This window comes from Geotrypetes seraphini, chromosome 8 (genome assembly GCF_902459505.1).
Source record: "Geotrypetes seraphini chromosome 8, aGeoSer1.1, whole genome shotgun sequence".
Lineage (NCBI taxonomy): Eukaryota > Metazoa > Chordata > Amphibia > Gymnophiona > Dermophiidae > Geotrypetes > Geotrypetes seraphini.
Genome location: NC_047091.1, coordinates 174,782,808 through 174,809,031, shown reverse-complemented (window position 1 = coordinate 174,809,031; position 26,224 = coordinate 174,782,808). Strand labels below are relative to the sequence as shown.

General features: G+C 42.4%; 1 protein-coding gene across 5 annotated transcripts in view; it reads left to right on the top strand.

Annotated features, from left to right (window-relative positions):
* The window catches only part of TTC28 (tetratricopeptide repeat domain 28), a 1,476,681-nt gene that overhangs the window by 1,210,907 nt on the left and 239,550 nt on the right, over positions 1 to 26,224 (top strand). For all 5 annotated transcript variants that reach the window (XM_033956276.1, XM_033956279.1, XM_033956281.1 and 2 more), the window contains 3 exons: positions 1,690 to 1,799; positions 10,832 to 10,961; positions 17,224 to 17,442. In XM_033956276.1, coding sequence (XP_033812167.1) covers positions 1,690 to 1,799; positions 10,832 to 10,961; positions 17,224 to 17,442 — 459 coding nt within the window. The remainder of the gene's footprint in view (positions 1 to 1,689; positions 1,800 to 10,831; positions 10,962 to 17,223; positions 17,443 to 26,224) is intronic.

Sequence of the window (26,224 nt, the reverse complement as noted above, 5' to 3'; positions counted from 1 at the left end):
GGGTAGGGGATTCAGGTGAACTGTTTATAGGATAACACCTAGCACCTATGTACGTAATTGCCAATTATTTACACCAGAGACGCAACTACTCTATAAACCAGGTACACTGTAGAATTGCCCTTTTAATACTGATCTTACTCACAAAAACGTACACTTTTACTTCTGGACACAAGGGGGTGCAAAAGAGCCTCTTAGAAAATTGCCAACCTTTCTTTGTGGGTAAAAGCAGTGGTGTAGTAAGAGGGGTGGGGGGTCCACCTCGGGCGCCACCTTAATGGTGGCGCCAGCACCCGTCCTCCTCTCTGTCCGTCCCCCCCCCCTGGTTCCTCTCTCTGTCCCCCCTCCTTTCTGTCCCCCCCCCACACTACCACGCGCACATGTTGTTTCCCTTCCCCCTACCTCGTTAACGTTTGCGGCACGAGCAACGACCCCAACCAGCTGCTCGTGCCAGTGTCGGCTCTTCCTCTGACATCACTTCCTGGTCCTGTGAACGTTAACGAGGTACAAGGGAAGGGAGGCGCATGGCGGAAGGGGGTGGGGAAGGAGTGGGTGGGGGCGGAGAAGAGGGTGGGGGAGGGGAACCACCACCCCCCGGGCGCCTATCACCCTCGCTACGCCACTGGGTAAAAGTATACAGACTGTGAACAACATACTGCATTCTCTCTAGTCTATTATTAAAAAGTATGAGTTTTCTGAAGCCTAGGGTAGTGCTATTAATGGAGGCAAAATTTCTCTCCTCCACCCTGTTCCTCCACGGTGACCAGCATTGCTCTCCTCCACTCCTTACTTCCCCCCAAAGATCACCGGATCTCTCTCCTTACCTCTCCTCACAGTTATGACACTTGGCTGACGCAGGGCTTTGAGCACTTGTGCTTGCTGAAACCCAGGCCTTGCAATGACCTATGTTAGAACTGTGAGTAAAAGGTAAGAAGAGGGATCCAGCCATTGTAGGGGATAGAAGGTGGAAGATAGCAGTGCTGGTTGCTTTGAATTCGGGGAGGGAGGTGGGGGGGGGCTGTTATTGGAGGAATCTAATTTTGGTTTTAAGATGAAATTTTCAGGATTTTTTTGATGCTGAAACAGAGGGGTGAGCCATTATTAAAGGCGGACTATTATTAGAGAGAATTCGGTACATACTGTTCCCCGCATGGAAAGGGCCAGATCCTTGAATTGCGTATGCTCGGAGATTTCATTGAGAAATTTTCATTCTTCCTTTATCTCATGCACTTTGTATGATACAGAATCTCCATGGCAACAGTACGTCTTAGGATTTTCAAATAATGCTTTGTCTTGAAAATTGTCTTGCAAGGCTCCAGGTCCGCAAGCCTTGCAAGGAGTATGAAAATTGCCTTCTAAGAATAGTACCTACAAGGGGAAGGGATTTTGGATTTAGTTTAGGCTTTTTTCAGGATTTGCTCAAGGCACATTACATTCAGGTAATGTAGGATCCCTGTCCCTGGAAAGCTTACAGCCTGAGGGGTGCTTTTACTAAGGTACGCTAATAGTTTTAATGCATATGTTCCACTAGACCAGGGGTCTAAATAAGCTCAACCTTACTTAGAACTTTTGAAATCCTACAGGGGAGGCATTGGTCATTTTTAGTCTAACCTTTAAAGTATAGCACAATACAATTTAAGATGTTGTTTTTTCAGGCTACTATGAACCTTTTTCTTTTTCTCTGCATCCAAGGTTTGCGATTGGCAGAACAGTTGTGCCGCAGAGAAGATGAAGCTAAAATTAGGCATCGTCTGGGGCTTTCCCTTTGGGCTAGTGGGAACCTGGAAGAGTCCCAGCATCAGGTAAGAATTAGCAGCAACCTGAAAATAAATGATAAGATGGTAAGTCTATAAATTGGCTCCTCCTTGTAGGGGCCTCAAAGGGGCATGCTTAGCGCCAGGTCTGTAATGGCTTAAGGGCACGCTTCAGCCATTATAGAATATTAGTGTAAAGCTGCATTAGTGCACCAAGAGTTAAGCATAGCTACGTATGACGGATCAAAGGCTAGCATTAGTGGATGTGCCTAAGAGTGCCATGCAGTGCACACAACTGATCGTATTCAGTAGGAGGCGTACATTGCTTGGTGACACAGCCATGTGTGCATCCCCAGACATTGCATGTTAAGCACAAGGCCAGCTCAACCACCTGACCAGGTGAGGTTCTAACACAGGGCGCCAAAATCTCTGGCCCCTGAGCTCACCACCAGTGCTTCATCTGGTCCAAAGCTTTCTCTCTCATCTCTCTTGGTCCAACATTTCTCTATAGCCTCTAGTTCGGCATTGCCCCCTCTCCTCTCTCCCTCCTTACCCCCCTCTCCTCTTTCCCTCCTTACCCCATGGCCCTTTAAGCATTACCATGCTTGCCAATAGCAACAGCATGCACAGCACACTGCTTTTGGCCAGCCCTGGGTCTTCCCTCTGCTGCATCCCGCCTCTCTCTGATGCAATTTCCTGTCTCTTTCAAGATGACCAATAATATCATGAAACATCATCACGAAACAATGCCTCCAATTAGTCAAGTTTCTTTATTTTTGATATACCGTCTATCAAAACAAGTGTCTAAACGGTGTACAATATCAAAAGAGTGAAGAAAACAATTAAAATAGGTAAATAAAAGCAATATTTTATCAAATATTAAAAATACTAGATGGATTCACGTTGACGTACATGGAACAAAAGGGAAGTTGGGGAGGGAAATGTTTTTTAAAATACATCGAAGTAAAATTTGTAAAAAAAGGAAGGTAAATGGGGAGTGGTAAAACATTAGGATGGGGATTGCTTCAGAAGAAGCATTTGGTGTTTCAAGGCTTCACAAGAGTTAAAGGTTTGAGAAGCGAAATCTGGTACTAGAGAGTAAAGGCGTCTTTAAAGAGAAAAGTTTTAAGTTTGGCTTTAAATTTTTCAAGAGAGTTCTCTAATAGGAGATCTAATGGGAGGGAATTTCACAGAGAGGGGACGGTGACTGAAAAAACAGGTCGCGTATTGATGGTATGGAAAGTAGGTTTTGATTGTTAGATCGGAGGACCTTGGATGATGAGTATGGGATCAAAAATGTATCTATGAACACCAGTTGGTTATAGTTTTAAGTTTTAAAGGTGAGGAGGAGTATTTTATAGGTGAGGCGATGAGTGAAGGGTAGCCAATGTGCTTTGCGGAAGAGAGGAGTGACATGGTCAAATTTTTTTGCATGATTGATTAATTTGAGAGCAGTGTTTTGCAATAGTTGTAAACGGCGGATTTCTTTCTGGAGTATACTTGATAAAGAGCATTGCAGTAGTCTATGGTTGACTATGATTACAAGAGAGTGAATCAGGATATTGATAGAGTGGGTTCAAGAAAAGAAGAGATAGAGCGGATGAGCCTAAGCTTATGAAAACATTTCTGCATAACTGCACTAATTTGTTGATGAAAGGCGAGGTCCTTATCTAGAATGACTCCGAGAAATTTGACTTTACTGTCCATTTGAATTGGGGAAGAATCAATACAAATGGGTAGACATAGATGTTCATCTGGAGAGAGCGAAGAAAGGACACAACTAGTTTTAAGGATGTTCAATGAAAGTTTGTTATGCCGAAGCCAGAAGCTGATTTTATTGAGTTTTTGATTGATTTCAGTTATTTCATCAAGTGATGTAGGATTTAGGGGGTGGAGTAGTTGGATATCATCGGCATATGTAAATACAATGAAACCTATAGATTGGGCCAAAGTAAGTAATGGGGTAAAGAATATATTAAAGAGAAGGGGAGAAAGAATTGAGTCTGGGGGGACTCCATAGCTTTGGTAAATAGTGGAGGAAATAGAGTCATTGAAATTAACTTTATAGTTTCGGTCCTGAAAGTAGGAAGAGAACCATTGCAGAACTATACCAGAGATACTGATAGATTCTAATCGTGTAAGGAGTAGGGAATGATCAATTGTGTCAAAGGCAGATGTAAGGTCTAAGGAAATCAGAATTGGGGATTTTCAATGGTCTTTAAAGTAGTGGATTGAGGTTGTTAGACCGATGAGAGAGTTCAGTAGAGTGATTTTTTCGGAAACCTGTTCAATAGGGGTGCAGAGCATTCGTTTTCTCACCAAAATTGGACAGTTGATTGAAGACCAGTTTTTTGATTATTTTAACTAAACAAGGCAAGTTAGCAATAGGACGGTAATTAGTGATTTGGTTTTCGGATATCTTTATTTGTTTGAGCTTTGGAAATGCAAGAGCAGATTTTTCCAAGAAGGCGGTATGTAACCGGTAGAGAGGCTTTTATTGAACATGTCAAGTAGAAATGGACCGAAGATATTGAAATGATTTTTAAGAGGCAAATTTCCTAGAGTTATTCCTTGGGTTTAGACACAGGGTTATAGCCTTCAGCTCATCAAGTGTAGGCAGACAAAAGTCAGAAAAAGAACTGAAGGAAAGTGAATATTTGGGTAGAGGAGAAATAGGTGTTTTAGACACTGAAGTGCTAACAAGTGGTGTTCGTACACCTTTGATCTTTTGGTCAAAATGTTCAGCAAGGGCTTGCACTATAGGTTGGTTTGAGTTAGGGCCGGGTGAACGAACAATAGAATATAGCGCTGAAGAGTATTTTTTCTTGGCTGCCTGTAATGATTTCATATAAAAGGTAGCTTGTTCTTTGTATTTCTTTAGTGTGGATGGGGAGCGCTTGCGTCTCCAGAGTCTTTCAGAGGAGCGTAGCTGACAGCGGAGGAAAGAGAGTTCCTGACTGTACCATGTTTGGGTTTTTTTTTTATTGAAGAGGAGGAGTTAGTGTGGGAATGAATGAGAGCCAAACAGTCCACATACGAGAGGATATACCTGAGTTATATACTCATATTATTCTAATCTAATCTAACTTGCATTTTATATACTGGATCATTCTAGCAAGGACTCGAGCCAGTTAACAAAGTTTAAAAGAATAATGAAGGTACTATTTTGAGGCCCTCGGTAGGTTTAAAATAAAACACTTTCTTGATTATATGTTTCTTTAGCTATAAATGACAATATTATTATTAAGACTTAGCCAAAAGGAAAGATTTATAAACTACAAAGCGCTTTACCTCATGCAAAATTGTCATTTCTTTAATAAGCATAGCTGATATAAAGAAAGGTTTGGACAAGTTCCTGGAGGAAAAGCCCATAGTCTGTTATTGAGAAAGACATGGGGGAAACCACTGCTTGCCCTGGATCGTTAGCATGGAATGTTGCTACTGTCTGGAGTTCTAGAATCTTTTGTTACTCTTTGGGATTCCGTAATCTTGCTATTCTTTGAGATTCTGTATGGAATCTTGCCAGGTACTAGTGACCTGGATTGGCCACCATGAGAATGGGCTTCTGGGCTTGATGGACCATTGGTCTGACCCAGTAAGGCTATTCTTATGTTAAGTACTATTTTGAGGCCCTCGGTATGTTTATCATAATCCAAAAGTAAAATAAAACAGTTTCTTGGTCATATGTCTCTTTAGCTATAAATGACCATGGGCTCCTTTTATCAAGGCGCGCTATGGGGGTTAGCGCGTTGGGCATTTCATCGCTAACCCCTGCGGCAAGCCAAAAAAACTAATGCCTCGTCAATGGAGGCGTTAGTGACTAGCGCGGCAAGTGGTTTAATGCGTGGTATTCCGCGTGTTAAACCCCCTACCCCGCCTTGATAAAAGGACCCCAATAATATTATTATTATTAAGACTTAGCCAAAAGGAAAGATTTATGAAGAGTTTTACCTCATGCACAATTGTCATTTCTTTAATAAAAACCAGATACCAAAATCCACAGAGAAAACAAAAAGAAAATAAAGAAAGCAAAGAAAACGAGTGATCAAGAGGACCGGAAGGGGTATCAGACAACCCGGCACACAAAGATTGAGTGCTGGGGGCAATTCCTCATTTAACCCCACGGACCCTCCACCACCTAATTATATATTTTTTTGTAATAAGTTTTGCTTGACTGTGTTGCTCATTTCTTAATACTTATTGTGACTATTGTATTGCTACATTGTGTAACAAGTAACTATTACTTAGCTTTAGGCGTTCAGGGGAAAGATTTTTTATCAGCAGGCTAAAGCTAAGTAATAGTTACTTGTTACACAATGTAGCAATACAATAGTCACAATAAGTATTAAGAAATGAGCAACACAGTCAAGCAAAACTTATTACAAAAAAATATATAATTAGGTGGTGGAGGGTCCGTGGGGTTAAATGAGGAATTGCCCCCAGCACTCAATCTTTGTGTGCCGGGTTGTCTGATACCCCTTCCGGTCCTCTTGATCACTCGTTTTCTTTGCTTTCTTTATTTTCTTTTTGTTTTCTCTGTGGATTTTGGTATCTGGTTTTTACTGAAAATATCTAAGTAACAAGATTGTGGAGTTGCCATTTCTTTAATAAGGCATTAACTATTTTTTCTGCGGCCCTCCGAGGACCTACAAATCCAAAGGGTTTGAGTTTGAGACTACTGGACTATATCCTCCATTCACTTTGGCGTCTTTTTTTTTTTTGTTCTAACAACTTCTGTTTTTGTTTGCCTCATTGCAGCTTACCTCACGCAATTTTTTTTCCCCTTCTGTTAAAGGTTGTTTACATAAAAAAACACGCAAGTCAGCAACTTTCATATCAGGCCGCTCATTGGGATTCTGAGTTTCATCCTTAAGTAATTAATTTTGTATCTTGTATGCATTTAAAAAAAAAATTTTAAACTCATTTGTACGCAAAATTTATTGTGGATTAATATGTTTTTATGAATCTGTTTATTATGCATGTGTATTTCTCCGATAATGTTTCAGCCTTTAATTTTTGTGCATCGCATTGAACTGAAAGGTATTGCAATTCATAGATAAATGTTTATGTTATGTTAAAAGGTATAGACGTTCATATTTGATTCCACCAGATAAGACACCAAACAATATCGTCTGTGGCACCAAAGCACTGGTTTTTTTTGTTCTCCTATAGAACCCTAAATTATCTGGAAACAACACACCTGCATTTACAGCTTATAAACGCCGAAGAACAGAAGCCCTAATTAAAAGTGATTTTGCAGTTTTTCTCCAGCAAATGTGAATCCCATTCATAATATTTTCCTTGTGCATTTATTTTTGGATAGCCTGAAGGGACGTGCGTCTTAACCCGTTAATTAGTCTAATTAAAGCTACCACTACCACCCAGCATTAAGCAGTCAGTACCCATGAAAATGCATTAATTTGGCGTAAAGGCATAGGAGTTAATTTTAGAAATGCTTTTCCTTATGTTAAGCCTATTTTGCATGTGGGAAAGGGTTGTCTATAGAATTACACGGCAGTGCCATAAAGCTGAATATCCCGGAGCCATCATATGGCTGGAGATGCTGGGATAGTCCAGGATTTCTGACCACCCATCCTGGTGCATTATACATCGGTTCAACTTATTCAGATGTGGCCAGACCCAGACAACCACAAGTTTCAAGTTTATTATGGTTTGATAAACTAAACTAGACCGTAAGCTTATATACCGCCCCTTCTCTACAAAGATAGAGCTCGGCACGGTTTACAACAGATTTGAAGAAAGGAAAATATAATATACCGCTTTAATACCAAAGCGGTTTACAATATAAACCAATTTTTAAAACAATCCAAAATAATTAAAAACAAGGCAAAGGACGTGTATATGTGAATTTGAATTGTCACGACATGGCACAAGAGGGAAAAAGAGGAGGGTTTACAATTTATAAAATTAAAAAACTGAAAAGGTAATGGTTTAGACGCTGATCCTGAGTAGAGTGGATTATTGTAATTCACTATACCTGGGAGTTGTGAAAGGGAAGTCGAGGGCTTTGCAAATGCTTTTCAACTCCGCTGCAAGATTAATCACAGGCGCTCCTAGGAGTACCCGTATGACTCCTGTGTTGAAGAAACTACACTGGTTACCTATGCAACAAAAAGAATGCGGTTTAAGATTGTTGAGATTATACATCAGACATTATATCCTGCTTCCCCAAAGATCTTACAAGAATTCTTCCAGATCTTTAAACCCAGAAGAGAGCTTAGAGACGTAAATGAGATGAAATTAAGTTTGGAGGGTAGAATGTCGACTTTGCACGCTAGGATCGGAGCATCAGTGATATCTGTGGCTGGCGTAGAACTATGGAAGGCCTGCGGTTGTGTATGGGGAGGATGAATTTTAAGAAAATGCTGAAAACTCAATGCCTTCTTATGCTAAGATGTATTTCAGTTGATAATTGCCTTCTAGAATTTTTCTGACATAGATGCATGATCTAAAGCTTGTTTGTACTTTTGAACTGATTGAGTTTGTGCTCCATCCCTATTATAACAGGGAAGATTAATGATGTTGTCTTGACACGTCTTTGTGATATGTGATAATCGAAGGGAAACCAGATTCTATGTATGCCATATGGAAACCGCATAGTTGTATGCGGTATATAAATTTTTTAATAAATTTCAAAAGCATCCTTAAGGAGAAAGGTTTTATAATAATAAGAATAATAATAACTTTATTTTTGTATACCGCCATACCCCGAAGAGTTCTAGGCGGTTCACATAAGTTAGACAGAGATTACAAGTGGGTACATATCAAGTTGATCGTAGTGTTGCAGACAGCAAAGCGAGAGTAGTTACAAATGGTTACATATCGAATTGAGTCATAGAGTTGCGAACAGCAAGGAGAGGAGTGGGGAGGAGAGGAGGGAGAAGGGGGAGGGGAGTGGATCAGAGCGGGGGGAGGATTGAAAAGGGGCATTAGGGGTCTTGGTCTCGGAATAGGTGAGTTTTGAGTAGTTTTCTAAAGTCGAGGTAGTTGTAGGCCTTGAGGACCATTTGGGCTAGTTTGGCGGCTTGGAAGGCGTAGGTTTTGTCAAGGAATTTTTTTGAGTGGCATAGTTTTAGGGAGGGGAAGGCGAAGAGTTGAATTTTTTGGGAGTTCTTATAGTTGTGGTTAAGGGTGAAGTGAGGGGTGATGTAGCTTGGGGATAAACCAAATATTGTTTTGTAGCAAAAACAGGCGAATTTGAATATGATTCTGGATTCTAGTGGGAACCAGTTTTAAGGTTAGTTTTTAAATGATTAGAATTGGTGTCCAGTCTTAATGCTAAGGGGAGGGCATTCCATAGAGTGGGAGCGCCTACATAATAAATGGTTTTGCGAGTTGTGCCATAAAATAACTGACGAACAGATGGGAACCATTAAGAAGATGCTGCTGAGATGATCGTAAAGTACGCGAGGTTTCGTACGGGATCAGAAGTCTTTCGATAAATGAAGGGGAGTGATTGGCCTGAACGTTGAACACAAAAAATAGAATTTTAAATGTGAGATGGGCAACCAGTGGGCCTTTTTCAAAAGAGGCGTGACTCGGTCAAACTTCTTTGCATTGAAAATAATTTTTACGGCAGCATTTTGAATAATTTGTAATCTCCTAGTCTCTTTGGGGGGGGGGATTACATTATATTACATTAATGACTTCTATTCCGCCCGTACCTTGCAGTTCTAGGCGGTTTACAAAATAATCTAGCTGGACATTTCCAAGGAGAATACAATTTAGGATTTTTGAATTGCAAAAGAAAGAAAAAAAAAAAAAATGATAACTGGACAAGTCCAGGAGAATTATAATTTAGGGATTTGTATACATTTCCTGGAGAATTGCAATTTAGGGAGTTGTTTACATGGATGGGACATTGTGGAGAATGAAGTAGCAAAAGAGGAAGAGATTTTGGGGAAGAATTTACAAGGGAAGGGGGGGGCAGGGGGAAGAGTTAAGACAGCTGGATAGATTTTTTGAAAAGCAGGGTTTTAATGTCTTTGCGAAATGATTGAAAGTCGCTCGTTGTTGTCAGTAAGTTGGAGATGGGATTCCATAGTAAAGGGAATTACAGTAGTCTAGGGTGGAGATGGCCAAGGAATGAAAGAGGATGTTAAGAGATTTTGGCCCTCTTTTACTAAGGTGCGCTAACCTATTCGCGCGCTAAACGCTAAGTCTATGGACGCGTTAGCATTTAGCGCGCTACTCGGTGAGCGCACCTTAGTAAAAGAGGGGGGTTTGCGTCTAGAATTGACGCAAGGGACCGTATCATCTTGAGTTTAAAGAAACCTTTTTTGAATTAAGGAACTCATTTGTGTCGCTTTATCAAGAATTACACCTAAGAGTTTAATATCTGATACTAGCTGAATTGGGGGTGGAAGAAATGCATAAAGGCACCAGTCGTGGAGGCCTAAGAAAACCTAATTTCTTACATTTGGTAACTAAGAAACACCGGATTCTTCCCCATGTCTTTGCTGCTCATCCAGATTCCAGTACAAATAGAACTAGGACCAAATTTTCTCTTTTTTTTTTTTTTCTTTTTATTCCTTCCCCACCCCCACCCCCAATTTACAACTTAAGTCTTCATTTCCCAAATTTAAGAAGCCGGTTTATGGTGACTGCGTCTTGGGCTGTGCATAGACTTCTTATGTCCCAAGCTTTGTTCTTTCCTTATCTTTTTGAAATGGAAAAAAACTGCGTTAATATCACAGGAAACCAGCACAAGCAGTCAAAGAAAGCAGAAGCCAGGGAGGTAAAACCCACACCTAAGCATGATCGAAAAAACCCCACACAAATTACCAGTAAATCACCATCAGGTCCTTAATTCCAAGCTCTCGAAAGCCAGTTTTAAAAAAAATATCCTTTTAGGGCTGATTTAAATTGGATCAGCAATTTCCATCTCACGTAGGAGACCGCGGGAGATTATTCCATACGAGTAAAGGGGCGAGAGCCGGTATTCCAGCCCTATACATCGACTTGGTTGTAATGGAATTACTGTGATGTTTTTGTTGCCTGGGTGAGACAGAATGTCATCCGGGAAATGTAATAATGTGCATTCTTCTCTTTCCCTGCAGCTTTACAGGGCCTCAGCGTTATTCGAAACAATTCGGCATGAAATCCAGCTCAGCACAGACTACAAGCTTTCCCTTTTTGATCTGCAAACATCGTCGTACCAGGCCCTGCAGCGTGTGTTGGTTAGCCTTGGTAAGCTTTCTCGTTTGCCGCAGAGAGACGATGGAAACTGGAAAAGCGTTACTCTCAGAGTTTTCTGAGTTGGGTTTGCATGCTGTTGACATTATTTTACTAAAAGATGAAAATATTTATGTGTATATCGCCTATCAAGGTGGTTTGCAATCAGGTACTCAAGCATTTTTCCTATCTGTCCCGGTGGGCTCACAATTAGAGAATGACAAGGTGACAAAATTCATTCTTTAGTGGCTATCTCAACCTGAGTCCTTCTACACCAGCATTCTTCAAAGCAAGGCTTGAGGGTCAGTGGCTTTTCCCACTCATACTCTGACTCTTCCCTCTCTCCTTAATGAATGATACGAGGATGGTTTTCCGTGGTTAACTGTGGAGACGGAGACAACTGTCCCTGTGTTATTTTCTATGGCAAATCTTATGTTCTTATGTGATCCAAGTATAGGTCAATCAAGCCATTGTGACATCCCTGATGAGGCTGGCTCTTAGGTATAATGACATCACAGTCTCAGCTCTGGAATGTTGCTACTCTTTGAGTTTCTGCCAGGTACTTGGGACCTGGATTGGCCACCGTGAAAATGGGCTTCTGGGCTAGATGGACCATTGGACTTAACCAGTATAGCTATTCTTATATTCTTAAGTGAGCCAAGTATAGGACAATCAAGCCAGTGTGACATCACTGATGAGTTTGGCTCTTAGGTATTGGTGGAACAAGGCATTATGACATCACAGTTTCAGCTCTGGAATGTTGCTACTCTTTGAGTTTCTGCCAAGTACTTGGGACCTGGGTTGGCCACTGTTGAAAACAGGATACTGAGTCTGACCCAGTATGGCTGTTCTTATGTGGGCGGATCATGGGTATTCCTAAAAGTTATGCATATTGTTATAGAATACATCCAATCCATGCACAACTTAGGTACAAGCATTTTAGCCTGATTTTATCTGGCCTCAAGGGAAGCGCCTAAGTTTTGCGACACACACAGGCATGAAGCGTGATTCTATAAATGGTCCGCATGCCTTGTAGAATCACGCTAAGCGTTCTTCTAGTTGGTAACAATTTGGGGGGTTCTTTATATAAAATCAGGCCCTTAGTACATCATTTAAGCTGGATTTAAACTGGTTTGTAGGAGTGGAGGAGTAATATAGTGGTTAAAGCACTGGGCTGACAACCATTGGCACTGCTGCTTTTTGTGATTGTGGCCAAGTCACTAAACCCTCCAATGAAGCAAACAGACCATGAGGAGGAGTATTCATAGCCTAAAGGTTAATGCAGGGGACATGGATTTGATTCCCACTGCAGCTTGTTCTGACTCTGGATAAATTACTTAACCGCCCTAGGTACAAAATAAGTACCTGTATATAATTTATTTAAAAAAAAATTTTATACCATTTACATCAATTAAAACATGCATAAGATAAAAACAACTCTCCAATAATTTACCCAACCTCCAAAATATCCAGTGTTCCCCTCCGTAGAATTACAAATTGTTAAACATACTCTCAAATATTTCAAATGTAACAAAATGTGGCCTCAGGTACACCTCCTACACCCTTAGTAGTGTTCAATATCGGTGGGAATACCAGTGTTTTCATTCCTCATTGGCTCACATTCTTTTTTTTGCACTTATTTAAGTAAATTTTTTTAAACTTTTAAACTTTTTTATCCACCGTGCTCTTTTTAGAAGTTGGGACCAAATTAATCATTTATTAGATAACCCAGTGGCTTTATCCTATGATACTGTGATATTTGGTATGGAAATGAGAGCAAAGAGTCAGATTTCTGCGAATAATAATAAATTACTACTTATAATGACCGGTGTTGCCATTCAGCAAATTACATATAATTGGAAGGATTGGAGGAGATTAAATTATAACTTCTGGTGGAACTCTTTATGCCATATTTATAAAATGGAAAGGTTTATTGCATTGCAACGGGGATATTTTAAGAAGTTTCAGGATGTGTGGAAACCATTGACAAAGTATTGTAAAGATTCATTTGAAATTGTTTCCTTTATACTTATCGATTTAAGGGGTAGGGAGGGGTGGGAATTTTATTATTACATGTTTTATATGATAATGGAATATAAGGGTGGGTGGGGTGGGAAAAGGGAAGGGATATGTTTTTATGTAATATATCAATGATTGTTTGTAAGTGATGTAGCTAATGTTAATCTGAATTAATATATTTAACACTTAATGTAATTTTGAAAGTGAATAAAGAATATTTAAAAAAAAAAGAAGTTTCCTTGAGATTATTCTATTTAAAAATGTTCAAATAAGTTGTATACTTAGCTTATCATGCTACTGGGTTACATGATCCGACATGTTTCGCAACAATTTGCTTTATCAACGATCCCCCAGAGCCATTGTGTTCACCATCTTACACACAGGTTTTTGAGTTAATTCGAGACAAAGTACTTTGAGTAAGATGGTGAACACAATGGCTCTGGGGGATCGTTGATAAAGCAAATTGTTGCGAAACATGTCAGATCATGTAACCCAGTAGCATGATAAGCTAAGTATACAACTTATTTGAACATTTTTAAATAGAATAATCTCAAGGAAACTTCTAAAAAAGAGCACGGTCGATAAAAAAAGTTAAAAAGTTTAAAAAAGTTTACTTAAATAAGTGCAAAAAAAGAATGTGAGCCAATGAGGAATGAAAACACCGGTATTCCCACCGATATTGAACACTACTAAGGGTGTAGGAGGTGTACATTTGTTACATTTGAAATATTTGAGTGTATGTTTAACAATTTGTAATTCTACGGAGGGGAACACTGGATATTTTGGAGCTTGAGTAAAGTATTGGAGAGTTGTGTTATATGATTCCCAACCATAAATGAAACAGATTTAAACAGTGCCATCTTTAGTGTAAGATAAAAACAAACCATATCATAAAATCTACATAATAGAACAATTTCATCTCTTCAGTTGTCAAGTGATAAGCCACAAGAGTACAACAGCAAACATGGTTCAACAGATTCTTAAATTCAAAAACCGACTAATAAAGTGCAGTGCCAAACGGCTGAGTTTTCAACTGCTTCTTAAGCTGAAACCAGTTTACGCACAATCGCAATTGGCCCACCAGAGCCTCCCACATTTTGACACTGGCAATACAGAAAGTCATCGCTCTAGTTTCTGCATAATTTCTTTGCTTGGATTGGAACCACAGAAAGGTGGTATATCAAATCCCTTTCCCCGCTTCCTTTCTAGTAACAGAGCATCAAAAAGGGAAAACTACTCGAATACCTGAATGTACACCACTTATATAAATGCTAAAAAATAAACCCCTACTTATTCAATGGCCCCCTGTAATAATTATCACTAAGTTTGATTATAAGACAACTAGTTTTTTAGCCCGTTACATTAACGGGTGCTAGAATAGATGTGTAGACTTAGGCATTTCTTTCTTTCTTTCTGTCTCTCTCCCTGGCTCCCTGTCTGTCTGTCTCTCCCCCTGTCTGTCTTTCTTTCTGTCTCTCTCCCTACCCCCTGCCTGTCTGTCTTTCTTTCAGTTTCTCTCCCTGGCCCCCTGTCTGTCTGACTTTCTTTCTCCCTGCCCACTGTCTCTATCTTTCTTTCTTTCTGTCTCTCCCCCCTGTCCAGCAGCACCCCTTCCCTGCTCCCCCTGCCCAACAGTAGCCATTCTCCCTTGTTTTTACCTCCTTCCTGTCCAGTAGTACCCCTTCTCCCTTCCCTGCTCCCTGTCCAGCATCCGCCAGGCCAGGCAGCCTCGGGGCTTTTGCTTGGCCGAACCACCTCACATTATCGAAGTGGGCCGGCCTAGCAAATGCCCCGTGGCTGCTTGATGAAACCGGGGCTGCTGCTGCCGCTGCTGGTCCAGGGGTGAGAAGAAGAGGTGTCCTGGCGGCGGCAGTGAAGTCAGAAAGCAGAAAGTCAGCCAGCATCAGAGATTGGGTCAGGAAATCAGCTGAGGCAGGCACTGCGCATGTGCAGCACGGATCACAAAGCTCGGACGCACGGGGATTGAAGTGCTCATGTGCGCTAAGGGTTTTATTATAGTGGATGCTAGAGGGTTAGAGAGAGAACATGGCGGGAGATAGAGTGCTGGATTAAAACTGGAGCTTGTATGCTTACTGACCCAATGTGGTAGAGGAAGATAAGGACTATCCTGGATACGAAACGGACGTCCTAAAAGTTGTCAAAATTTTATGACTGGGACCTGGGATGTAGCCTTAGCAACGCATAGATCAGAATAACAAGGTCGACTGCACAGACCAATCGGCTTTTAGCAGTTGTCTGCTTTGATGTTACTAGGGTAATTCCCCTCCTTGGAGGACCAATGCATGCAAATCTAACCAAAGATTATTCATTAAGGTTATCCTGATAGCAGAGCACATTGTTGCACCTCCAAGACTCAACTGGGAGCCTTTGCTCCAGTAAATCCTGTACCTCCTGATTATTTGTTCCACCTCTTTTCTCACTTTTTCTTTCTCTCTCTTCATACTCTGTAAAGATAGCATGACCAGACCATTGGCTAAAGTGAACAAAATGACCTTTAATTGCATGGTGCACACAGCAGAATTAACAGGAATACGTTCCTCACACAGGCTGTTAACTTGTTTTTTATTTTTTTTAATTCTTTATTCATTTTTTATATCAAATACAAAGTGCAAGCACATGAACATTCACGTAACGTACCATATTGCACTCTATTCCAACAATAAAATATAAAACTGTTTTATCCCCTCTTCCCACCCGGATATGTATAATGTTCATTCATGAAACAAAGGGACATAATAGTAATAATAATAATAATGATAATAGTTCATATTCATATCTTACAGTATTTTGTTAACGGGCCCCAAATTTCCTTAAATTTACTATGATGTCCCAACTGTAGAGAATTAATATTTTCAAACTTATATATCTGGCATAGGGATTCCCACCAGAAACTATCATTTAAGTTCTCCCAACTTTTCCAGTTTTTTCCTTATCAGTTGCATGGCTACTCCTGTCATGATGAAGAGCAATTTGTTTTGATTTGCATTAATTGTTTTTTTGGGTAATAAAATTGTTCCCAATAATACTATATCATATGATAATGCTAGTGGAACGTCCAATATTGTGATCATTTGACCCCAAACGGATTTCCAGAATTTGAGTATCAAGGGACAATGATAGAGCAAATGATCCAATGTCCCTACATCAAGATGACAGTGCCAACATCTATCCTTTGTAACCTGACAGGGGCCCAAAAAGATCTATGCAACAAGAAAAACCAGGTCTGTCTCATGGATGCTGAAGCTGTACATCTCATTCTCCAATTCCAAATTTGTGGCCATAGAGACGCAGAAATCTGTTGCAGACAAAACAGCTGGGAGTTTAGTATTTAAAAAAAAATGTTTCTTCCTGCTCTGGGCCTCCCTGACATCTGGCTTTCTTGAACCACACCTTCCCTGCTCTGACCCGACTGAACCATTCCCTCCCTGCTGAGCTATTGGGAGCTATACTAGAGGTCTGCACAGGAACGGGGATCACGGGAATCCCACGGGTCCCGCAGGGGGTCCCGCGGGAATCCCCCTTAACCCACGGGACTCCCCCTCTGGCCCACGGGACTCCCACGGGGACCCCCCCTCTAGCCAATGGGACTCCCACGGGGATGGAAGGCTTTGGAAGCAGGGTTCGTCCATAATATAAAATGGACACGTCAGCCTTAGTAAAAGTAGGGGTTTATAAGTTAATAACCTGAACAGAAAACAAAAAAAGGGTTCCACCAAAGAGATTCCACAAGGAAAACAGCAGCACAAACACAAAAGAAACTGTGGAATTGATGATCCTGTCAGACGTAATTGCTGCTTTTTATGGGGACGGGCGGGGATGGAAGTAATTCCTTGCGGGGATGGGTGGGGACAAAGAGAATCCTGATGGGGACGGGTGGGGACGGAGAGGATCCTGGCGGGGATGGGTGGGATTTCTGTCCCTGTGCAACTCTCTAAGCTATACTTCATAAGGTGCCCCTGTGCTAGAGTATTGTTAAAGGGGCCGACAAGTTCCTATACACTCCATCACGTCCGGTATCTTCTTTCAAAAAATAATATCAGCAATATGAATGGGAAAGCCTACGGCAAAGAGCAAAGCACAGGGTAAAGTTAATTTGCAATAAGACAGCTAGGACCAGAATGCATGATCGTGTGAATTTGATGAGTGCAAGAGAGCTGAAATCTTACATAGGAAGTTGCATAGCATAATTGAACATAACCTCTTGCTGTCTGGCCTTGTAACTTTTTTTTTGCCTTAGGTCATCATGATGAAGCCTTAGCTGTGGCAGAAAGAGGAAGAACCAGGGCATTCGCTGATCTTCTGGTAGAACGTCAGACCGGGCAGCAGGATTCGGATCCCTACTCACCTGTGACCATTGATCAGATCTTGGAGATAGTCAATGGCCAGCGGGGGTTGGTCCTTTACTACTCGCTGGCTGCAGGATACCTCTACAGCTGGCTCCTGGCTCCTGGCGCAGGTAAGGCGGACAGCTATTTTTTCTATATGCTTCAGAATAATGTCCATCTTCAGTGCTGCGTTGTGAGCATGGAGACTTTTACGGGAGAAATTCTAAATAATTCATGTAGCTGCGGCATACATGGTACTTTTACTGGGTTCATAGACAACGGCGCGAAAGACAAAAGCGCGCGCCGACAATTGAGCGCAGCGCGCGCCACCGCGCCGCTCTAAATTACAGTTTTTAGGGGCTCCGACAGGGGGTTTTGTTGGGGAACCCCCCCCAGTTTACTTAATAGACATCGAGGCGGCGTTATGGGGGGTTTGGGGGGTTGTAACCCTCCACATTTTACTGTAAACTGAACTTTTTCCTAAAAACAGGGAAAAAGTGAAGTTTTCAGTAAAATGTGGGGGGTTACAACCCTCCACACTCCCCACAACGCCCCCACAACGCGGCGCGATGTCTATTAAGTAAAGTGGGGGGGTTCCCCCCCACACACACCCCCGTCGGAGCACTAAAAACAGTAATTTAGAGCGGTGCGGCGGCGCGCGCTGCGCTCAATTGTCTGGGCGCGCCTTTGTCCCGGCGCGCTTTTGACCTGACACCCTTTTACTGTCTGTATCTTGCATCTGTTGTTCAGAGAGACTTACGTCATTGTGCTAGTTTTTCTTTAGAAATTATGCAGCGTAAAAATTGACAGACAAAAAGCACCTGAATATTTAGCAGCTGCTATTTGTGGAAAAAGCAAGGTAAAATAGTCCTGTGGAAGGTCCCTCCCGGGCAATCCCAGGATGCACCGGGAAGGGGAAGGCATACCATTTTGGAGTGGCAGGCCGGTGAGTAGAAAGGACTGGGCATCCCTCCTGCTGTCTACTGTATCAACAGGTACAGGGAGGTTCGGAAGGCGTGGAGGGAATGGGATATCTGTCGGCAGGAGGGAATGGGTATCTGTCCTTCCGTGTTTTTTTGGAAAGGGGAGTGGAGAATGGGAGGGGTCAGTTCGACGGTAGGAGGGAGTGGGTATCCCTCTTGCTGACTTTTTGGTACCGGGGTCATTGCAGGGGGGTTGTTGGGGGGTATAACTGTCATCGGTGGTGGTGGGGGCTCAAATTTTTTTTTTTTTAATGGGATTAGATGTTGTGCATGTATAACAGATGTACAACATCTGTGCCCATTAAAATTTGTTTTTTTTTATAAAGGCTTCCTGTCCTGAATAGCTGAGTCAGTTTTGTAACGACTGGTGGGGCGGGATTAGGGCAGACTCAACTCATTTGCAATGGGAAGCCTTTTGAGCATGGATTGCTGTTTGGAAATCGGCCCAAACTTTGGCCTACAGCGATCCGCCCGGCCTGCCTTAATGACTATGCTTTGGGCATCTAGCCCTGAGTTAATTGCCTACCACCCAATTATAAGCTCATTCTTTCTAATTATCGGCACCGATTAAGCCTATTAAATAATTAATCTCCCCTTTTCCTAAGGCGCGCCAGCCAATTTAGTGCACGCTAAATATTAACGCACGCTAAATGCTAACGTGGCCATAGAATATAATGGATGTGTTAGGGTTTAGCGCGTGCTAAATCGGTAAGCGCGCCTTAGCAAAAGGACCCTTAAGTTAGGTGCCTTGATCGACTCGGTACGCCGATACTTCAGGGGCTATTTCTAGATCTAGGCCCAGGTGCCTAACTTTAGGTAACCTTTTTTATTAATTCTTTATTCATTTTATAATTCACAAATAGTGTACAGTAAATATCAAACAATTAGAATACAATATCACATGAAAATCTACCATATCATACAACAAAAAGATATAACCCCCACCCCTCCCACTTCCATATACAACAAAAAAAATATACCACATGAATATAATATCTTATCATCTAATATAATAAAATGGTAAGCCGCGCATGCGCACTTCCTAAGTGTGTGCCGGTTTTCCATGAACTGTAGCGACACATAGGAAGTGCGCATGCGCAGCTTACAATTCTTTGAAAGACGCGGCGGTGGCTGCTCTCACGATCCCCGCCTGCGTCGGACTTCCGACGCAGGCGGGGATCATGAGAGGAGCCACCGCCGCGTCTTTCAACTAAAAAAAAAAACAACCAAAAACAAGGCGGATGTCGGCCCGATGGCTGGAGTTCACCGCTGAGTCCGGTGAGGAGTGCTTCCCTCAACTGGAACCGTCGGGTCTAATTCAAATACTCCCGGCAGGTCGGGAGGGGGCGGAGCAGGCTCGCACGCCTGGCGGGGACCGGACAGGAACTAGACTCCCTGCAGGAGCCAGCCTGATGGCTGGAGATCACCGGACTGGACAGGGGGAGCAGGTAAGGGGGTGCTGCAGTACAGGAGGAGCAGGGAAGAGGTGATTCTGGACAGGGGGGGAGGTAACAGGAAGGGAGGCCTACTGCTGGATAGGGGAAGCAGGGAAGAGGTGCTGCTAGACAAGGGGGGGGGAGGTAAAAGGAAGAGAGAAGGGCTCCTGCAAAGGAGAAGAGCTACTGCTGGATATGGGGAGCTGGAAATGGGGTGATGCTGAACAGGGGGAGATAAAAGGAGAAGGGCTACTGCTATATAGGGGGAGCAGGGAATGGGTGGGGATGCTGCTGGACAGGGAGGAGGTAAAAGTAAGGGAGAAGGGCTGCTAGCACCCGTTAATGTAACGGGCTAAACAACTAGTTCATATATATTATTGATAGAAATCCAACCCCCCCCCCCCGATCCACATGTAAGAATTAAAATTGGGAAAAGTGTAAATTATTCATTAGAATAATTTAAAAATGGCCCCCACACATCCTTAAATTTATTATAGTAACCTTTTTGAACTGCCAACCTTTTGAGAATTAACCCCCTTGGCATGTGGCAATGTGTGATGCCCTGAGACGAGCCACAGAGAGCAGCATTTTTCCGTGAACGTAACATAGTAAACGATGGCAGATAAAGACCCGAATAGTCCTGTAATCACAATTTCATCATTAAATTAAAATGTCTTTTTTGCTCCGTGACTTCTGGGCCAAAGACCTTAGAATTCGATCCGGTACTGACCTTGGTTTCCAGCTACTGGAGTTCCGGTCGAAACTCACTCCAGCCTATCCAAACCACCTCTTTTGCGCGGAGTCAGACCGTGAGGCAAATTGCCCCCATTGATCCTCTGTGCTCATCCCACGCTGTTTTGAAATTCCATCACCGTTTTCCTCTCCACCCCTTCCCTCGGGAAGGCATCCCAGGCACCTACCACCCGCTCCGTGAAAAAAGAATTTCCTAACAACACTCTTGAGTCTACCTTCCCTCTAATTTTACCAATTTCCCTTCTCTGGAAAAGATTTGGTCCTATATTAATACCTTTCAAATATTACTAAATTAAATTATGCCGAATGCAGAGTTAGTCAGTGAGGCAAGGCACAAAATCATGCTAAGTGTTGGTTAGTTACGCCCCTGACCTCCTTAGCAGCTCTTAACCTGACAGTTCAGAATTGGTTCAGAGCGATGTGATTACACGTATTAACTTACAGGGTATCAATTTGACCAGCATGTGGGATCATTTCTCTAAAATTAACTGCTGTGTTTTCCCTTTGCTTTGTGGGCTCTTTGTAAAGATGAAAAAGGGGGGGGTGAGGGGGGTGTTTGCCGCTCAGTTTTGATTTCGCTCTCTGGGTCGTGTCTTTGTGATTGATGCAGCGGCATAAGTGATCACTGCTACTCTAAAATCCTCTGTTATTCATTTTGTCACCGCAATGCTGTCACGTGAAGGAAACTGCAGAATCCCCGTGCGGCCAGCGATGCAGTTTTTAAAGCTGAGCAGCTGTCTGACGGTCGCCAGTGGTCCGATTTATTGCCAACCTGCCCCTCCCGATCCTGCGCCCCCACCCTGCCCTCGGGCTGGTCATTGCAGTCTTTTGGAAAGAGACAGACATTTATGTTGGAGTGCGTGACCGCATTTTACAATTTTCAGCACATTATGATATAATAATAACCCCCCCAGGGGACAGAGCTGTAGTACAGCTCACTTTTAGGCACTCCAGTGCCACGCAGTGGGAGTCTCTTTGTGGATGATACCAAAATCTGCAATAGAGTGGACACCCCGGATGGTGTGAATAATATGAGGAGGGATCTAGCGAAGGTTGAAGAATGGTCTGAAATTTGACAGCTAATATTTAATGCTAAGAAATGCAAGGTCATGCATTTGGGCTGCAAAAACCCAAGGGAACGGTACCGTTTAGGGCAGGGGTCCCCAAAGTCCCTCCTTGAGGGCCGAATCCAGTTGGGTTTTCAGGATTTCCCCAATGAATATGCATTGAAAGCAGTGCATGCACATAGATCTCATGCATAGTCATTGGGGAAATCCTGAAAACCCGACTGGATTCGGCCTTCAAGGAGGGACTTTGGGGACCCCCTGGTTTAGGGGATGAAGAACTTTTGTGCATGAAAGAGGAGCGGAACTTGGGTGTGATTGTATTGTGATGTCCTTAAGGTGGCTAGACAGGTTGAAAGCTAGAAGGATGCTAGGTTGCAAAGGGAGAGGAAAAAGGAGGTATTAATGCCCCTGTATAAGACTCTGGTGAGACCTCATTTAGAATATTGTGTACAATTCTGGAGGCCGCACCTTCAGAAAGATATAAAAAGGATGGAGTTGGTCCAGAGGAAGGCTACTAGAATGGTATGTGATCTTCATCATAAGGCGTATGGGGACAGACTTAAAGATCTCAATCTGTACTTTAGAGGAAAGGCAGGAGAGGGGAGATATGATAGAGATGTTTAAATACTTACATAGTATAAATATGCAAGAGGCGATTTTCTTTCAATTGAAAGGAAACTCCAGAGTGAGAAGGCACAGGATGACGTTAAGAGGTGATAGGCTTAGGAGTAATCTAAGGAAATACTTTTGTGTGAAATAGTCTCCTGGTAGAGGTAGTGGAGATAAAGACTGTCTGAATTCAAGAAAACTTGGGACAGGCATGTGAGAACTATTAGGGAGAAGAGGAGATAGTGGATGATTTGAATGGGCCATTTGGTCTTTATCTGTCATCATGTTTCTATAACCATAAAGCTCTATGACCTCACAATGCAGGTGTAAAGAGCCTTAGCCTATAGGAAGAGGAGATGCAAATGTTAAGAGCCTTAGCCAATAGGGAGAGGAGGAGATAGTGGATGCTGCGGATGGGCCATTTGGCCTTTATCTGCCATCATGTTACTATGTTTCCATAACCATAAAGCTCTATGATCTCACAATGCAGGTGTAAAGAGCCTTAGCCTATAGGAAGAGGAGATGCAAATGTTAAGAGCCTTAGCCAATAGGGAGAGGAGGAGATAGTGGATGCTGCGGATGGCCCATTTGGCCTTTATCTGTCATCATGTTTGTATAACCATAAAGCTCTATGACCTCACAATGCAGGTCTAAAGAGCCTTAGCCTATAGGAAGAGGAGATGCAAATGTTAAGAGCCTTAACCAATAGAAAGAGGAGGAGATAGTGGATGCTGCGGATGAGCCATTTGGCTTTGATCTGCCATCGGGTTTCTATGTTTCTACAATAGCCCTTACAGATATAAGAACAAAAAGAAATCTATTATATGCTAAATGAAAGGTCCACGAAGCCCAGTGTCCTATCTCAGACATTGGCTAGTCAGTTTTCCCTACTTCTGCATTCAAAATTTACTGAAAAAGGTGTGAGATGTCAATGAAATGTCCCTTGTTGTTGCATGTGGTCATCAAAAGATTCTGGAAACTTCACCTTCAAAAAGATATAAACAGAATGGAGTACATGAAAACATAAGAATTGCCGCTTCTGGGTCATACCAGTGGTCCATTGTGCCCAGCAGTCTGATCATGCGGCAGCCCTCTGGTCAAAGACCAGCGCCCTAACTGAGACTAGCCCTACCTGCATACGTTGTGGTTCAGCAGGAACTTGTCTAACTTTGTCTTGAATCCCTGGAGGGTGTTTCCCCCTATGACAGACTCCGGGAGAGCATTCCAGTTTTCTACCACTCTCTGGGTGAAGAAGAACTTCCTTATGTTTGTACGGAATTTATCCCCTTTCAATTTTAGAGAGTGCCCTCTCGTTCTCTCTACCTTGGAGAGGTTGAAGAAACCTGTCTTTATCTACTTTGTCTTGAATCCCTGGAGGGTGTTTTCCCCTATAACAAACTCCAGAAGAGGGTTCCAGATCTCTACCACTCTCTGGGTGAAGAAGAACTTCCTTACGTTTGTACAGAATCTATCCCCTTTCAACTTTAGAGAGTGCCCTCTCGTTCTCTCCACCTTGGAGAGGGTGAACAATCTCTCTTTATCTACTAAGTCTATTCCCTTCATTATCTTGAATGTTTCGATCATGTCCCCTCTCAGTCTCCTCTTTTCAAGGGAGAAGAGGCCCAATTTCTCTAATCTCTCACTGTACGGCAACTCCTCCAGCCCCTTAACCATTTTAGTCATTCTTCTCTGGACCCTTTCAAGTAGTACCGTGTCCTTCTTCATATATGGCAACCAGTGCTGGACGCAGTTCTCCAGGTGAGGGCGTACCATGGCCCGGTACAGCGGCATGATAACCTTCTCCGATCTGTTTGTGATCCCCTTCTTTATCATTCCTAGCATTCTGTTTGCCCTTTTCATCGCCACTGCACATTGTGCGGACGGCTTCATCGACTTGTCGATCAGAACTCCCAAGTCCCTTTCCTGGGAGGTCTCTCCAAGTACCACCTTGGACATCCTGTATTCGTGCATGAGATTTTTTGTTACCTACATGCATCACTTTACACTTATCCACGTTGAACCTCATTTGCCATGTCGATGCCCACTTCTCGAGCTTGATTATGTCACGTTATAGATCTTCGCAATCCCTCTGTGTCTTCACTACTCTGAATAACTTCATATCGTTCACAAATTTAATCACCTCACTCATCGTACCAATGTCCAGATCGTTTATAAAGATGTTGAAGTGCACAGGTCCAAGCACCAAGCCCTGCGGCACCCCACTAGTGATGCTCTTCCAGTCCGAGTATTGTCCATTTATCCCCACTCTCTGTTTCCTATGCTCCAGCCAGTTTTTAATCCATATGAGTATTTCACCCTCGATTCCATGGCTTGCAATTTTCCGAAGTAGTCGCTCATGCGGAACCTTGTCAAACGCCTTCTGAAAATCCAGATATACAATGTCGACCGGGTCGCCCTTGTCTGTCTGTCTGTTTACTCCCTCAAGAAGTGCAGCAAGTTCGTCAAATACGATCTGCCTTTTCTAAAAGCAGTGGGAAGGCTGCTAAAATGATTGGTGGTCTTCAGCATGGGGTGTATGGGGACAGGCGGAAGAGGGAAGAAATGAGACATTTAAATACCTACATGGCATTCGGCTGTTGAGATGGTAGTTACTCTGATTGGTACTCCTGAGCAGGGTGGATTTGATTTAAATCAAATCAGTTTAAATCCCGATTTAAATCACTAGTCAGAAAGGCTTGATTGAAATCATGCCGGTGACATTATATAAATGCATTAATGGAATTCAATTACCCCAAATATTTAAACATTGCATGACTATACAGCCTCATTAAAAACGAATCCTTATTTCATGGACTATAAAGTATCTTACCCACCCCCCACCGCCTCTTTTATAAAACTTTGAAAGTGGTTTTTAGCGTCAGCTGGCACACTGAATGCTCTGCACTGCTCCCGACACTCATAGAGTTCCTACGAGCGTCGGGAGCAGCGCAGAGCATTCAATGAGCCAGCCTGCGCTAAAAGGGGGGGGGGGGGTTAAATAGAAAGCTATCTGTAGATAGATTTTTCCTCAAAACAGCATTTTTATTTTATTTTTTAAATCTTATTTAAATTTATTTTATTTTTTTTTTAATCACTGATTTTTATCCACCCTGCTCCTGAGTAACATCTGCTCCTATAATTTATATAACTGACTTGTTTGTAGCAGCAGCTGTTCCTTAAAAAGAGCTGTTAGTTTTGTTGGCTTGATACAGTGGTTCTGAAATATATGGTGGGGAGTTAAAATGCTAGCCCTAAGGCAATTTGTTGGACTAAATTCTTTTTCACCTCTCTTAAGATATGTTGTATCTGAGGGTAATTTGACAGAGCACTTATCTTCATTCAAGCATGAAAGACTGGAAGAATACAGAGATTTGGTATGCGAGTATATGGTTGCACTTCCCAAATTCTGGAACACATTACTACAGGTTTTGTGGCAGACTCAAGGCTCCTTTTACGAAGGAGCGCTAGCGTTTTTAGCACACGATTAGCGCATGCTATTCCGCGCCTTGAGGCCCTAACGCACCTTTGTAAAAGGAGCGCTCAGTCTGTACTTTTTAGAAAACAATTCAAAGCACTTTTTTGTTTCAGCAAGCTTTTGGATAATTTTGATACAATTTTATTGTTGGGTCAGTGATGCTATATTATTTTTATGATTTGTCATCTTTGTAGTGCGTCTCCGATGATGTTATTGTGAATTTTATTTTGTAAAGCCACCCAGAATTGTAGATTCAAGGGGGGGCTGGAAAGTTCTCAGCCTAACCAAGAAGAGAATGATGTGGATATAGTTCCATCAATGATCTGAGGCAATGTCAAAACATAGAATTTCGTTTTTGCAAATTGATACTTAGCGAAATAAGATAACGCTCTTTTCAGCTACAGTGGCAAAATAAGGCTCAGAATTTAGGAAGTTGGTTGGTTGGGCTGAAGACTTTTCAGCACCCCCTCGTATGTAATAAAAGTGAACCGAGTATAGGACAATCAAGCCATTGTGACATCACTGATGAGGTTGGCTCTTATTGGTGGATTGAGGCATTATGACATCACAATCTCAGCTCTGGTTATCAG